General features: G+C 52.6%; 1 protein-coding gene across 13 annotated transcripts in view; it reads right to left on the bottom strand.

Moving 5' to 3' along the window:
* The window catches only part of EP400 (E1A binding protein p400), a 99,640-nt gene that overhangs the window by 66,738 nt on the left and 15,931 nt on the right, over positions 1-16,971 (bottom strand). For 10 of the 13 annotated variants that reach the window (XM_081285536.1, XM_081285527.1, XM_081285535.1 and 7 more), the window contains 5 exons: positions 6,983-7,073; positions 5,601-5,708; positions 4,741-5,126; positions 2,201-2,491; positions 750-935 (listed from right to left, as the gene is read on the bottom strand). In XM_081285536.1, the coding sequence (XP_081141662.1) occupies positions 750-935; positions 2,201-2,491; positions 4,741-5,126; positions 5,601-5,708; positions 6,983-7,073 (1,062 nt within the window). The remainder of the gene's footprint in view (positions 1-749; positions 936-2,200; positions 2,492-4,740; positions 5,127-5,600; positions 5,709-6,982; positions 7,074-16,971) is intronic. The other 3 variants (XM_081285533.1, XM_081285538.1, XM_081285529.1) reach the window with 2 other exon arrangements.

Below are 16,971 nucleotides of genomic sequence, written 5' to 3'. Positions count from 1 at the left end.
CTGTGCAGGACCATTTTCCACAATTTACAGGACATCTGGGATTTTTCTGAAACACCCATGGATCACATTTGAGGCCTTTTATTCTCAGAGCCCCACTGTCCCCTCTGGTAGCAGCCCTGCCCTTCCTAACCCAGAGGGGATGTGTACAGAGTAGGGGGCAAGGATCAAGCTCAGACCTCAGCAGGGGAGGGTAAAAGGGCCATGCCCAGCCTAAAGAGTGGTCCATGACACAGCAGGACAGCAGGCCCCAGCTGCTCACACAGTGAGGATGGCCCACGTGTCCCAGACACCAGTCACCTGCTCCACTTTTCTACAGCCAGAAGCCACACCTCCAGAGTCTCCCAAGAACTGACAGGTGGCCATGCAAACCAGGGGTGTTAAAAGGCCAGGCAGCGATGCATGGGGTAGGGTGGGCAGGTCAGGGTACACCTGGCCACCCATCAACCAAGGCCTGCTGCTCCAGGCTCTCAGCGCCTCGGCTCCCTGATCAGCCCTGGACACCTGCAGAATTTGGGGTGCTGGAGGCAGACTAATTCCAACCACTAGGCAAAACCAGAAAAGGCACCCAAGCTCTACACCAGAACTGCAGCAGAGGACACGCCTGTTCTGATACGCCCTTCAAGGCAGAGGAGGCCATCTCAGTTACCTTGCTGCAAGAGCAAAATGTTCTCCTATGCAGAACCAGCAGGAGCCTTCAGGGAATTGGCCTAAGGTGGCCCACTGACTACAGCCACCCCCAGTGGACCCACCTTCCTAGCAGCAGCCAACTTCCACCTCCGCTCCTGGGCAAAGTCCGTGGCCATCCATTGCACCTCCTCCAGCAGGTAGTCCCAGTGCGACTTGGGACGTGGGGCCTCCTGCAGTTTTGGCAGTCGTCTCAGGGACCACAAGCCTTCCTTCCTCAGATCTGCTACACGCTGATGGATGTGGTTTTCCTGTAAGGGATGCAGTACAGGGGAGGTAAGGGGTGGGCATGTAACTACTAAGTGTTTTCCATTAACTCAGACCCCAAATATTTGAGAAGACCCTACTATGTGAATGGCTCAGATACTGAAGGGAAAGAGACCTCCAGGAGGCTAGAGTCTAAGATGAGCCTTGGACACAGGTCAAAATGGCTCCAGGCAAGCACAGAGAAATGGCAAAACTGGGGCAGCATCCCACCATCTCTACACAGCACCAGAGCACTAGGCAGAGCTGTGGCCCAGGGCTGGAGTGTCTGCTGCACCAGACCTGCGTTCCATCCCAGCTGCAAAAAAACAAAACAAAACAAAAAAAACAAAAAAAAAAGGAAAAACAAAACAAAAAAAAAAGAAATCTAGGAAAGACTCGATGCTCACACCAAAGCATTAACAAGGGAAACACTGTGGCCCTTGAAACTTGCTTCAATAGTCAGGAACAGGGAGGAGCCATGGAGCAAGACTGGCCCACTGATGGCCACTGAAGCCAGAGGTAACGGGCAGTGCTAGGCTCAGGTCCCTCTGTCTGCTCTATGCACACTTCTGTTACTTCTCTAATGAGGCTAAACAGATGCACAGTTGTTCACAAGAGCAAGTACGGGGTGGGGCGGGCGTTGGGGTGGAGGTGGAGGCTCGCACACCACTGTGCCAGGCCCAGGTCCCATTCCCAGTACCAAAGATTTTTTTTTAAAAAAGGATCAACTGCTAGGGCTTGGGTGTGACTCCAACAGGAGGGTGTGTGTTCCGCATGTGTGAAGCCCCAAGCCCTGGATTCAGTCCTCAGCATAGTGGAAAGAAAGCTCAGTGTTCGGCAGTGCTGCTCAAGGACAGGCCACAGACCAGGGCCACAGGACCTGGCCACCCCTGTCTGAGGCTGAGGCTGAGGCCCAGCACTCACACCCTCAGCCACAGCTGCCAGCCACGCAGCCAGGGGCTGTCGCCCTACCGCAGGACCCTTCATGAGCCTGCCTCCACCAGAAGTCACTCCCCTTGACTTTCACCCTGGTTTCCAATGACCACAGCCATGGGCCACTGTCACCACCACAGGCTTAGCTTTAATTACCACATCCTTAACAATGCAAAAATGTGAGCCTCAAGCTACGCACAGGCAGGGCCCGATGGCCATGCTTTTGGTCCAACTGCTCTCCAGGCTGTGGCAGTAGGGTAACTAGGCCTTAGCGCGGCAAGCGCAGGCAAAGGAGCAGGCAGGCAGGACTGCACCTCCCACTGCCTGAGCCTCTCACCAGCGTGATCTGTTCTGCCAGCTTGTCCTGGACGCTGTCCTGGGATGCAGCCGCATTCTGAGCAGGACTCTGCGGTTTGGGGGGTGCCGATGCTGCCACCCCTGGAGAGCGCGATGTGACTGGAGACAATGCCTTGCTGCTTGCTGAGGAGGGTCTGCTCACTGGCGAGGACCGTGCAGGGGAGGGTCCCGGGACTGCACTACTCCCTGGTGCAAGCGATGAGGAAGCAGTGGGCAGAGACCGCTGACAGGGCTGGGCAGAGTCCAGGGGGGGCCTGGTCGAAGCCACCGTCTAGCAGGCAGAAGACAAGCAAAGCAGGGTCAAGACAAGGCTTCAGGACACCACAGAATTCATGCCAGAGCCCAGGCCAGGAGAGGCCAGCACGCAGCCCGTCACAAGCCACAGTTCTGCCAGGCAGGGGCACCCTGGAGCAGGGGCACCCTGGAGCACGGCCACCAAGGGACCTGAAGAGCTCCCCTCTTGAGCTGCCCCAAGCACCCTACACAGCCTTCTAGCTGTGGCAAAAGGGTCACTAGGCCGGGAGCCAGGTCAGCCTCGGCCTCAGCATGGAGCAGGCAGGCAGGACTGCACCTCCCACTGCCTGAGCCTCTCATCAGTGTGATCTGTTCTGCCAGCTTGTCCTACACGCAGAAAGCTCCCGGAGCTTTCTGCTCTTGTTTTCTTTTGCCTTTTCCAGCTCTCTCGCCTTCAGTTTTTAAGTCATTACGTTTTACAACTGTTGATTGTGCCGACGTTTGCCTCCCCATACCTCACACTGTCTTCCTCTGAGGAGCAAACCCCGACTCCACTCACAACTCTGGCAGAACTCTGCTGTGTTGCCCAGAGGCCACCTCGACCCCACAGGAGCCCTGCCAAGGGGGAGGCGCCCAAGAGGAGGACCACAGGTAAGTGAACAGAAGGCCTCACAGTCAGGACCAGAGAGGGGACAGCTCTCCAGAGCAAGTACTGGCCCTTGAGACATGGACCTAGATGATTCTCCTGCTCTGGGCAGGAAGTCACAGCTTTATTGCATACTTTGGGGAACAGAGCTTCACTGGGACACAGCCCATCAGTGTGCCCTCAAGCTGTCTGTGCTGCTCTGCACTTCAGCAGCAGAACTGAGTGACTGGCCAGCAAAGCCAAGACACTGCACAGCTGTCCCTTTAAAGATAAGCTGACAGCCCATCCATGGGTAGTGGGTTTTTGCAGACCCTAGAGCTTCCACACAGGCAGGGAGATCACCCAAAGAAAGTCACGTGCTGCTCCAAGCTAGGGTGTGTTTCCAAGAGAGAAGGAATTGTTTCCATGAAAACCTCAAGGAAGCACTGGCCTGGGGGAGCTCAGCTGTGCTGGGAAGGTCCACATGGCTGCCCCTGCCACAGCCCCTGCAGCCCAGCCACTCCACCCCTCCACCAATGAAACAAGGCAGACAAGACTGCTTCACAGGCTGCAGGGCGGAGAAAACAAAATCATGCCACTGCCATCCCTGTCATAGGGCCTGCCACCTCGCCTCAAAAGGACAAGCAAGTGGTCACTGTCACTCAGTGCTGCTTCCATTCTATTACCATGTCCTAAAGACTGGCATAGCCCATGAAGAACTGGAGCTCCAAGTCCCCTGGGCAATACCCTGGTAGTGAGGACAGCAGAGGAGAGGGAGTTCTTTGTCAGCAGGCTCTCCTACGCCCAACACCAGCAGAGAGACAGACAAAGCTGGGCTCCCAGGCTCAAGCGCTCGCCCTAGGGACCAAAGCCAGGTTACTGAAACACCCTAAGCACAGCCCTGCTAGGACTGGTCAGTGGAGGAGGAGAGGCATGTCGAGCCAGGCAGGTCAGTGATGGCTACACACACTCATAGAGCATGGCGCCCAAAACAGGAAGAGCCACCCATGGAAGAAGCCTGGTGAACGGTCAGGGGCACAGTTTTGCCCTCAGACAGGAATTGCTCAAGCCATATAACATGGGGCTAGCTCCCAAATCTCCAAGATTAGCCAAACTGGTCACCATCTGAGAGTCAGAAGGCATATCAAGTAGGACATGGACACATACCCTTGGCGTCAACAGGTGAAAGTTTCCTGTACTGAGGGCACCAGCACCATAGCTTTACGTTCCTTTAACAATGATTACTATTGCAGAGCCAAATAAAACCATGTTGCAACTACTGAATTAACCAGCTATTACAAGAGGGACAGTAAAACTACTATCAAAAACTGCACTGGGGCTGGGACTGTAGCTCAGTGGTAAAGTGCTTGCCTCAAATGTGTGAGGCACTGGGTTCAATCCTCAGCACCACATAAAAATAAATAAATATACTGTATGTTCATCTACAACTAAATAAATATTAAAAAAAAAACTGCACAAATTCGGGCTGGGGTTGTGGCTCAGCGGTATAGTGCTTGCCTAGCGCGTGTGAGGCCCTGGGTTCAATCCATAGCACCACATAAAAATAAGTAAATAAAGCAAAGGTATTGTGTCTAAAGTCAATGCTACAAACTAGTTTTTTCCTTCCACACTTAACAAAACTACAGATGTCCACACAGTACCTGCGGCTGGGACGGAAGCTGAGCAGTCTGCATCTGTGCCTTCCCAGGCATCGGAACGTGGAGCGCCGGCTGGGAGGGCTGTGGAGGAGGAGCCGGGGGCTGGCTGGGCTGGGGGGCAGGAACAGAGACACCAAGCTGCTGAGTCTTGGCCTGGACCTGGGGCTGTGTCTGGGCCTCCAAAACCTGCGGCTGCTGTGAGAACTGCAGCGTGGAGGGGAGGGCAGAGGCGGGGACACTGGCCGGGGGCAGCCTTGCGGGCAGCTGTGGTGGCGGGGTGTGCAAGCTGGCAGCATTCTGCACGGGAGGCCCTGTGGAGGGGTCGTACTGCTGCTGGCTCTGCTTCTGTCCGGTGAGCTGGGCAGCCTGCGGGGTGGGGGGCATCCCTCCTGTAAAAAAGAAAAGACACCACAGAACTGACCTCAGGGCCTGTGGCTCCCACCAGGAAGTCACAAGGGAGTGCGCCCATGGCCCGAGGCTCATTTGAAATCACCACACAAATGGGAGTCAGTGTTCCAGCAGGTCTAACACCAGGACACTTGCACACAGAAGGAAAGCAGGATGCTCCACCTCTGCAAATCAGCAGCAAGCCACTGAGCTCACAGAGCCACAGGCACCCTGCTACATAGCCGCCAGGGCAAGCAGGAGTCAGCACGGAGAACCACAGCCACAGTGAGAGGTATGGCCCCCAGTAGGGCCAAGTACGGGTCTCCAGGGCTTTGCACACCGCAGGGGAAGGCGCTCTGACACTCGCAGACTCAGACCCTCTGCTGGACGCACTCCTCACCCGCACAGCCTCAACAGGGGTGGCCTTGAGCTGTGCATGCCCCTCAAACTAGAAGCACAGGGCCTGCGTGGCTTACCTTGCACGGTTGGCATCAGCTGCTGCAGAGGCACGCCAGCACTCACCCCTGGGGGCTGGAAGACCACCCCTGGATGGCCCACTTCAAGTCGAGGTCTCTTGGACTGCTCTAGAACGATTTTCAAGAAAGGTGCCATTTCATGTAAAAATAAAACCAGAGAAGCGGCAAGAAAAACATGTGCAAGTGTTTCACGATCTCTCCAACAGGGGGGCCTTCCCATGCAATGGGGTCAGGTTGATAAATACAGCTCGTTCTCATCAAGAACTGGCCAATAAAGAGAAAACTTATGAAAAGGCAAAGGACAACCAGAGCTGGGCGGTGAGACTACCCAGGACGCACAGAGGCCCACATGGCAGGACAGTCACACTCCAACAGACAGGGAGCCACAACATAGTGCAGAGCCACTGGCACCCAAGGAGGCTGGGCAGCCCCATTTGAGCCAGAGGAGCCCACATCCAAGAGATGAGTGGCGTGGCCCAGGTGGCAACCAAACAGAGGGCCACTGCGCGAACAGGTAGCTGGCGCCCTGCGGCCCGCAGAGGGTGATACACTTCCAGGAGCTTTCCTTCAGGGAGCCACAGGCTCAAGACTGGCACTGAGCCCCTGCCCTGCAGGTGACAAAGAACAGCAGCCACACACACACACACACACACACACACACACACACACGGCTAAGATGTGCCCCGGGAGGAAGGGAGCAGCCACCAAGAGCCACAGGCGTGTGGCCTGCAGCAATAGCCAGCGGGGTTAGTCGTCTTCACAGGACATGGTGTGCACAGAAGCACACCTGAAGGAGGGTCCAGAAAGACATGGGTGCAGACGATGCTTGTTTGCACAGAAGCATGTCTATGAGAGCCCAGAGTGCCAGCCACAGGGCTCCCGCCACACCCGAAAACACCTCAATCTCCCATGGAGAAATTCACCGTGACATCTAGAATCTGAAGAAAACTTCTGTATAAAAAATTACAACCTCTGCCAGATATAATAGTTCACACCTGTAATCCCAGCAGCTCTGGAGGCTGAGGCAGAAGGATTACAAGTGCAAGACCAGCCTCTGCAATTTAGCAAGGCCCTAAATAATTCAGAGGAGACCCTGTCTCAAAATAAAAAAATAAAAGGGCTGGGAATGTGGCTCAGGGTAAGTGCCCCTGGATTCAATCCCCAGTACCCCCAAAAAAAAAAGACAGCCTCAAAAGCAGATGGCACAGTGTTCTGCCTTGTGGTGACCTGCATGAGCCAGGGACACCTGACTGACTGGGCCTTCCACCCCAGGCACACTGTTACCCAACTACTTCGTTACAGTGATGAGTGACCTTCACAGCAGAGAAGCTCCCTTGAGCGAGCGAGCGCTGCACAGTCACGCTGCCTGAGCCAGGACATACCTGCGGGCGGCATCACCGGCTGCCTCTTGAATGGGTCCACCTCCATTGCGCTGCCTGCTCCAGCACCCAAGCTCCCTGCCAGGGCTTGCTGCTGAAAAATATGGGAGATGGTGAGACTCTGGTCCAATGCAGCCTCTCAAGAACGAGCATGAACTAGAACTGCCACAACAACCCCAGGCACTGGCTGACGGCTTCTCAACAAGTGGGATCTACCCAGTGTCTTCAATTCACATCTGGAACATGTACCTCTGTATGGTAAGGTGTCTGACAGTCCTAACTTACCTCTGAAGAAAAAAAGGACTTGCATAAGACACACCATTCTGGTTTCAAATGGGATTTCAGATCACACCTATCCATAGTCCTTGGGAAACGAGCTGGCTTTGCCTACCAGACCACACAAAGGCCAACCTGGGAAACTTGGGACCAGCCACACTGCTGGCCCAACTCCCGTCAGACACTCGGCAGTGAGGGGGAGAGTGGGCAGTCTCCCTGCTGAGAGCCCCAAGACCAGGCAACCACAGCTCCCTTGGACCTTCAAGGTGACATCTGCAACAGTCCACACTACTTGATGTGTGTGTGTATTTACATATTCAGATATGGTGATTCTGAGGCAAGTCTGATTCCAGCCACCTATAGGTAACATTCTGAAAGGATGAAGCTATGGAGGCAGAAGCCATCAGGGGTGGCAGTAGGTGGGGGTAGAGGGGTAAGGACAGGAAGGACGCAGGCTCTGAGGCAGGGAAACCATCATAAATGACGCGACGATGCATGGTGCTAACCCTCTGTGTGGCCCCAAGTTAACCAAGACACTATGCACTCTGGGTGGCAAGGATGTAAGCCCTCAGGGGTGCTAACAGTAGGAGGCTGGGCCTACACAGGGCACCTTCCTCTCCAATCTGCGGCCAGCCAAAAGCTGCGGGCAAGGTGGCAGAAGACAGCAACCAGACCTGCCCTCCCTGTGGGCACCCTCCTGCCCCCACAGCAGACACGAAGTGGGTGCTGCTCTACAGCTGCCAGACGCCAGCCAGGCTCCAAGGGTGCCATCAGCCCCACTGCACCAGTGGGAGAGCCCTCATAGGCCATCATCCAGCAGGAGGGGTCTGCTCATGCCAAAGGCCCCGCAGCTAGAAAGAGACACTAGGGACCCCTAGAGAGCCACTGCCACCACACAGCCCACGCATGCTCATGGCACACAGCCCGCTCACACCTAGTGGGGGTGAGGGGAGCAGAGCACAGGCAGGCACACGAGGAGGGAAACAGCACCTTCCAGCATGCTCTCTGTGGGCAGGGCTACAGGTGACTTTCAGTTTCATGTGTACATTTTTCTAAACTTCCCACAATGAATGTGTATTATTTATACAATCAAGGGTTTTGTTTTGTTTTTTTCTTTTCCTGCTACTGCAGATTGAACCCACTTTACCCCTAAGCCACATCCCTACCCCTTTTTAAAATTTTGAGACAAGGTCTCACTAAATTGTAGAGGGTGGCCTCGAACTTGCAATCCTCCTGCCTCAGCCACTTAAGTCACGGGGACCACAGCACCCAGCCTAAGTTACATTTTAACAAAACAAGTTGGTAAAGGGTCCTCATCCAGCAGTGGCCAGTACTTGCTAAGATCAAACACACTCCACGACATTGAGCTCCACATGAAATGTGAAACAAGGCAGAGGTGGCAGGCAGCACAGGACAGGGCCCACCCTGGCACAAAAGGATGAGTGTGGCCAGGCTTCCAGAGCAGGCCAAACCCAAAAAACAGACCCCAGGATGAAGAAGGACAGGCAGGAGGACAGAGGTCCTTGGGAGCACAACACCTCCCTTCTCTGCCCGGCCTCTGCCTAGGTCTGACTCAAGCCCAGCGGGCCGACACCACATGCAGGTGCAAGCAAAAGCCAGCGTTCGAACCTGAGTCCTCAGGTGCCACCTGCCTCAGAGGACAGAATCCGCACCTCTGTTCAGTGAAGTTAGCCAGGTATCAATGCAGAATGACTCATCTTCAGAAGAATGTAACAGGGCCCAGGGTTTCTACATGTGATTCACAATTCTCCAAAATCCAATGCAAAGTTGCTCAAAAACATAAACAAGTACGGAAACCTGAGCCACAAAACAATCCAAGGACCTCCACCCCAAGGGGACCCACAAGCTGGAATCAGCAGGCAGGAATTTAAAGTAGCTTTAGTAGGCACACCAAATATACAAAGAAAATACATTCTAAAAAAGGACCAAGAAGAAAACTGGATGGAAACCCAGGAACTGACCTGGACTGCAGAGCTGAGAATACCACATCTGAAATAAAACCTCAGGATGTGCTCAGGGGCAGTACGAGGGCACAGGACAGCCAGTAGGCCCAAGGCAGATCTCAAAGAAGAGAGCTTCTGGACTTCCAGGCCCACATGGGCTGAGCTGTGATCATGGGACCCTCAAGAACACCACAGCAATCCAAGGGCCACGAAAACTCTTCCCAACAATTGATGCCTAAGACTGGATAGAAATACCAAAAAGCCGGCAAAGTGGACTTCATCAAAATCAGAAAGCTCAGCCAGTGCAGTGGCCACACCAGTGATCCCAACAGCTCGGGGGGCAGAGGCAGGAGGGTGGTGGGCTCCAGGCCAGCCTGGGCACCTTGGCAGGACCCCGTCCCAGGACAAAACATAAAAAGTGTTGGGGTGGGGCTGGGGATGTAGCTCAGGGGTAGAATGTAGGATCAGCATGCTCAAGGACCTGGGTCCAACCCTGACACCACAAAAACAAACAAAGTCAGAAAGCTCTACTCTCCCAAAGGCCCTGACAGGTGGGCTGAGGACACAGGAGTACACTGCCGCTCTGCTCTGTAGAGTGCCTGGGAGCTCTGTGGCAGGCCCCCACACAGATTTTCAGGACAACCTTTGTCAAGCACTCTGCTGTCATGAATGTGTCACTAATAAAGAAACTATTAGTTTTAAAATAAAAACTTGATTTTTTAATAAAAACGGGAAAAGGGATACTCTGGCAGGATTTAATTCTGGGTGCTCTTTTAAGAGAGACGGCACCAAAATTGAATATATCCAGAGTTAATATCATTTACGGGGAGCCTTAAAACTAGGCCACAAAAAGAAGGTGAAGGAAGGAAACAGCCCACGGAAGAGACAAGCAGAACGCCTGCATTCCAAAAGGAGTGGACTGGGGCAAAGAAGGTAAATACAAGCAGTCGCTGGCAGTTCCTGGGAGCCAAATTTCTACCCAATCAAACAAACAAATAATTTTAAAAATAGGTGGTACACCGATTAGACTGTGTCCTTTGCAAGTCTGGTGCTCCATCGCTGCACAAGATGGGCTCTCCAGCTCCTGAAGCGGGTGCACTTGCATGCCCAGGACCAGACACCCAGCCCAGTGCTTACCCGGATGTGAGCAACACATAGCAGAAGCACCCTCTGTGCCTTCCTTTCAAACATGCATTAAAACAAAACCAGACATCACCGACTAGACCTGAAAACTCTTCACTGTGCACACAAAAATAGGCACATATCTGTAAGGCGACACAGAAGGCAGTCATTGGGCTCCAGCCCCAGAGCCACAGCCGGTCCCCACTTTCCTCACCACTAAGGTCACAGAAGCACACCCCATCAAGACAGCCTCATACTGAGTGTATGTGTGCGGCACCACGCCTGCAGGACAGTACAACATACACCACTCCACACACCAGTCTGCAGGCTTTCCATCAGCAGAGCCCAGCACAGAGCCCGGCTGCAAACAGCAGCTCCTGTGAAACTACATCCACATCATCCTCAAATGCTCCGCAAGCGCCCAGTGCCCAGCAGTGCTTGGGCCAAGTACAAGGGCACGAGGGCACCCCACAGAGACTCGCGATGCCCTAGACTCACAATGCTCCTCCTAAGACCTCTGGACAGACAGAACTCAAAAATCAGAGAAATGGCTCAGTGGCCGGCAGGTCCTCAAAGCAATGGCACATCAGCAGCCACCAAAGTACTGCCACCAGGGAACACAACACAGGTGCAGGGAAGGCGAGGCTAAGCGGCCATGTGAGGTGGGGGGCTGCAGCGACTGCTCCTGCCTGCCACAGGCAGATGACGGACAGGCACTGTCTGCACAGGTGTTGCCCTTCATGCACACACCCACCTGCGTTCTGCCCGCACACCACCTCTGCACACAGCACTACCTGGAACCTTCCCAACACAGGCACTGGAGTCTATCCTAGAGGCTCACCAGTCAGTATACCTCAGTGCAGCTGTGAATGACAGACCCAGACTGAGGTCTCTCCCCAAGGACAGGAGCACAGCTCTCCACCCCAGCTCTCCTCTACGCCTCAGATCCACTGGCATTTGAGATCCTCCAGAATCTACAATCAAAATGGAGACTCCTGGGTTTCTCTTTTGGTCTCTTAAATAATTTTTATCATGAAGTATATCATAATATATGTGTGATTTTAAGAGCACAGTAAAACTGATCATACTATTTAAATAGGGGAATCATTTCACCAGACAATCCACTTTTCTGTACATCTGAAATCTCTCATCATACATTTCTGAGAGGGAAAGTGGGAAAACACCTGACATACAATTTTAAAGAGCAATAAGGTAATCCCCATGTATTTATCACCTGACTTAGGAAATAAAATACCACTTGTGTCTAAAAGCTCCACACCCCTGCTTCCTGCCAAGGTACTCGTCATCACAGTAGGTGACAAGCTTCTCCCCACAGAACCTTTGCACATTGTCAGTGGAAATGTAAAGTAATGCCGCCATCACAGAAAACATGGCAGTTCCTGGAAAACCAACGCAGAGTGACCAATGACCAAGCTACCCTCCTGCAGAGCGTGCATCTTCAGGGAACTAAGCACAGTGTGGCCCCTGGGGACCGGCACCAGAGAGGCTCAGGCAGCAGGATCTCCTTAGCTGGGAGTTCAGGGCCAGCCTGTGCAACAGGGGAGACCTGCCTCAAAGTGAATCAAGGAACAGGTTCTGGAGACTCATGAGCAGCAATGGACAGCACTGCACCGCACGCCTCAACTGCTAAGGGGCAAGTAGCCTCACACATGACTGAGGCAAGGAGTGCACTGACTGGGCCACACCTGTGCACACCACCATCTCTGACATGCTACACACAACGCTCCTGTCTGTGACCCCTCAAGAACACCTGCTTACAGCGTCTCAGCTGACAGCTGGCCTCTGCACAGCATGGGCAGTGCTCACCACTGCATCTCACCTGCGAAACTCTGCGGCAGGCCCCTGCCAAGCCCCTTGCCTTCACTGCTCACTCGTCACACCCTTCCACGGAGACATACACAGTCACCGTCCACTCTCCTGCCAGGGGACCTTCCAGCTATTCAATTCAGGTCACACACAAGCCATGCTGCTGGGAACGCCCCTGCCCATGTTGTGTGGAAGAACACAGAAGCACCTCCAGAGCAGGCTGCCACGTCAAAAAGGGCATGCCCACTGCCCTCCCCTCCCAGGGGAGGCAGTGTTCCCAAATGCCTAGCCCAAGTACCCTCCATTAGAACCCAGGGGGACTCCCACAGAGCCCCAGCGACACTTCCTCCCCAAAGCTCTGGCAAGTGGGTCAGTGCCTGGAGCGTCAGCCTGCATGGCCAGCTCTGACTTCCACATACCATGCTCCCACGCAGCACTCACCAATGTCAGCTACGAGAGCACTGACCCCAATGTTCCTCCAAGCATTAGCAGGAAAGATGCCCACTTACAACCCTTCTGACAATCTCCAATGTATCTTCAAACTCATTACAGCAGGTGCATAAACAGCAGAATCAAATTAATTATTCTCCACAAAAAGGAATGAGACTCCTTGAGAAGGAGGGCTGTACAAGGGACATACATGATGACTCTTAGCATTTTGAGCCACAGTGAGAGGGACATGTCACAGGATACTGGAGCTGGCTTGAAAGGGCTCCAACAGGTCAAGTACAGATAAGTGGAGCATCTGAGGAATCTGGAAGGGCTGGGCAGCAGGTGCCTGCAAGGAGCACAAAAATGGACATCGTGACCAGGCACATGACAGCACCTATAGCCCCAACTACTTGGGGGCAGAGGGGGAAGGATTATGAGTTCAAGCCCAAGTGAGACCCATCTCAAATAAAAAAAATAAAAATCTACGGGCAGGGGGTGTAGCTCAGAGGCAAAGCACCTGCCTAGCAAGCACCACCAGGGAAAAAAAAAAGAAATATTTTAAATTAAAAAAAGGAGAGCATGGTAATGGTCAGGTGGGTTCCCGCACGTGTGCACAGCAAACCCAGCCAACACCAGCACCAAGATCCACAGGCTCCCTGTTCTGGAAGCGCACCTCAGTATGCGATGTGCCATTTTTACAGACTAAAGATGACATTCACAAACCACGTCATCAATACATAAATAGCACCTGACAGACTTCAACACGCACAGGAACAAAGGGAATTCCCTTCGCCCGATAAGGACATCAACAAACCCACAGCTCAGCTCCCACTTGCTCACGAAGCAGGACAGGACCAGCCAGGACACCACGCACTACTCCCACCTGGCCCCAGGCTGTAGCCTACTGACCAGGACAGTGAGGATGAGAAGTGGAATGCACACAGGTCAGAAAGGAAAGCCAGCCTGACTCCATGCAGACAGCTCTCTATGCAGAAAACCCCACAGACCCTCAATTTAAAGAGCCCTTTCTAAAATTAATGGATGAGTTTAACAAGATTGCAAAATACAGACTCAAATAATCAACTGTATTTCTATGTACCTGCATCGAACAGAGGGAATTGTGTTCTAAGTACTACTTATAAGACCGCCAAAAAAACTGATAAGTAAAGACCTAACAAGACGTATACACAAGAGCAGCATGCTGACAGTTGTAAGAGGGCAGAAACCAAACCGTGAGTGAACGCAGTGATCTGCCACACTCAGGGACAGAAGACTCAGCACTGCAGGCACTTCTCCCTAGCCGGCCAGAGCCACCACACCAACACCCAGCAGAATGTCCCAAAGCCAGTAGGCCAATCCAGAAGGTCACATGGAGAGGCAAAGCAACAAGAACTACCAACACCATTCTGAAAAGCTGGAAAACACATGCCATCTGGCCCACAGGAAGCCACGGAAACCAGGATGGCTGCCACTGCCAGCAGACCATGGCCAGCACACAGGACCACGTGGGCTCTGGGAAGTCACGAAAGCCACCAGGACCAACAAGGGTCATCTTCTCAAGATGCGGTGTGGGCACAACACTGTGAATCTCTGTCCACGTCTGTCACGCTACAGAGACCATAGAACTGGGGGAGGGGTCACACCTGTGATCCCAGCAGCTCAGGAGGCTGAGGCAGAGAACTGCAAGTTCAAGGCCAGCCTCAATTTTGTGAGGCCCTGTCTCAAAATAAAAAATAAAAAGGGCTAAGGATGGGGCTGAGGTGGTGGCTCAGTGGTAGAGTTCACCTGGCATGCATGAGGCACTGGGTTCGATTCTCAGCACCACATAAAAATAAAGATATTGCGTCCACCTAAAAACTAAAATAAATAGTAAAAAAAATAGGCTAACTAAGGATGTGGCTCAGTGGTTAAGCATCCCTGGGTTCAATCCCAAAAAAAGAAAAGAAAGAAAGAAAAAGGATGAAAATGATCAGAGGCCTAAATTACTAAAAACGTAACCCTCTCCCCAAAAAGAAGAGAAAATCCTTGTGACCTTAAACTGAGCATAGAGTTCTTAGATATAATATCAGAAGCCTAAACAGTTTTTTTTAAATAATTACTTGCATCTCATTGGAATTTTCTGGTTTTTTGTTTTGTTTTGTTTTGTTTTGTTACCAGGGATTGAACCCAGGGACACCACATCCCCAGCCATTCATTTATGTTGACTTATTTATTTTCATTCACTTAATTATTTAGAGACTGGGTCTTGCTAACTTACTTAGGGCCTCACTAAGTTGCTAAGGCTGGCCTTGAACTTGTGATCCTCCTGCCTCAGCCTCCTGAGCTGCTGAGATTACAGGTGTGGCCCCTGTGCCCTGCATGTACTTCATCTGAATTTAAGATATTTGTTCTGCAAAAGATACTGTTGAGAAAAAGGTAAACCACAGGACTGAAAAAAATTTGCAAATCTTATGTCTAACAAAAAATTTAACATCCATATTATGTAAAGAACTTTCAAACACAACAATAAAACAGTTCAATGAAAACATCTGTAAGCTGTGAACAGACACTTCACCAAAGAAAACCCATGACCAGCAAGAGACACAGGAAAAGATGCCTAAACCAACAACCCTAGATGTACAGGAAAGTCACTGCAGACCTGTCAGTGTGATCAACACTCTGAAAAGTCCAAGCACCCTGGAGGAATTGGATGGTGACCCTGCACCCTATGCTGGGAACACAAGATAGCACAGGCCCTCTGGAAAGGCTGGCAGTTCCCCGTGAGGCTGGATGTACACTTAACACACAGCCTGACTGCAATGTTCCCTCAGGTAAAGAGAAGTCCACGCTCACATTAACACTGTGCGCACGCCACAGCTTTGCTCACAAACTCCTGACACCTGCAGTCCCAGGGACCCGGGAGGCTGAAGCAGGAGGATACAGGCGAGGCCACTCAGGCAACCTGGACATACCTTGACCTAACAAAGAATAAATACACATGTACATCCCTAAAATGGAAGCACCCTCCCGAGGTGACAGGTAAGCAAAATAGGCACGTCCATTCAAGGAGTGCCACTCAGCCACAAGAGCACAGCTGGGACCCCACAGGCACCACCACGGAGCTAGAGGACAGGGCCAGGGTGGGGAGGGGCCTGGCCATGGAAGTCCTGGGAACTACCTGGTCCTTGACTGTGATGCAGAATAGCCCACTCCATGGATTTGTCAAGACTCACAGAATCAGGCCAAAAAAGTGAGTTTCACTGAATATAACTAGAGTGAATTTAGATAGACGGAAACAAATACCCATGGGACTGATGAAAACAAGCACTCACATGTAAAAGGACATAAAAATGGTAGAAAGAGGAGCTCCTGGTTACAGGGTCCTTCAACCGCTGCACACAGAGCACCCACTGGGACCATCACGGCAGTGACGAAGGCAGACACAGCAGTGACAGGGAGGGACAGAGCCCACTGGGACCGTCACGGCAGTGACTGAGGCAGACACAGCAGCGACAGGGAGGGAGTGGAGTCTCGGCACTTACTCATTCTCAGGGCATCTTTCCTGCTCCTCACTCTTTACACAGAGAAAAACAGAGCTTCCATGGGACAGGCCTGGCCATGCCACCTCAAGCAAGCACTCAGTCAACCCCAGCCATCATGGGACGGGCTCCTCTCAAATACACCTGGCTAGAGTTTGCGTGGCATGTGGGAGACCTGGGGTCCACCCCAGCACTGCCAAAAAAATCAAACACACAATTGGATATGACCCAAGGAAACACTGCACAACCCTGGACCCACCACACTGCATCAAACAGGCTGGTACTCCTCAGAAACAGCAGGGCCACAAAAGACAGACCAGCCAAGACCACAAAGACCAGGACACCGCAGAGGAACACCTAGGGAGGTCTGGGTCAGGGTCAGAGGGAGCTGGAAAGGCATCTTAGGACAGGAGGCGTGACCTGGGTGTGAGCTGTGGATCCGTGACGTCTCCTAGCTGACCATGCGTGGTGTGGGCCAGGTGACATCCTTACCTGCCAGGTGCTGGAGCATCTGGGTAAAGGCTGTGAACCAACACCGCACACCCATGAGAGAACAAACACTAAGCAGAGGCAGCAGGAAGCCGCCCGCCGGCTAGCTTAGGGAGAATCAGGAGTTTTCTGTACGTTTAGTGCAACTTTCACGTGTACCTGAGATTCTTTCAAAAGCAAGAACAACAAATAACAAAAAGCATCACCAAGAACGGAACTGCTTCAGGACCCACAACTGATTCCAAAAGCACTAGAACCTGGCGTGTTGAACTCCTGGCACGGACTTGACTCCACCCAGAAGCTCGCAGTCTCCACAATCTCGGGGACTTCACCTCAACATCCCTCTAGCTAAGGGGAACACCAG

This window comes from Spermophilus citellus (genome assembly GCF_964194105.1).
Source record: "Spermophilus citellus genome assembly, chromosome: 3".
In the NCBI taxonomy this organism is placed as follows: domain Eukaryota; kingdom Metazoa; phylum Chordata; class Mammalia; order Rodentia; family Sciuridae; genus Spermophilus; species Spermophilus citellus.
Note: the sequence above shows the minus strand (reverse complement) of the source record. Positions and strands in the feature narration are given on the sequence as shown.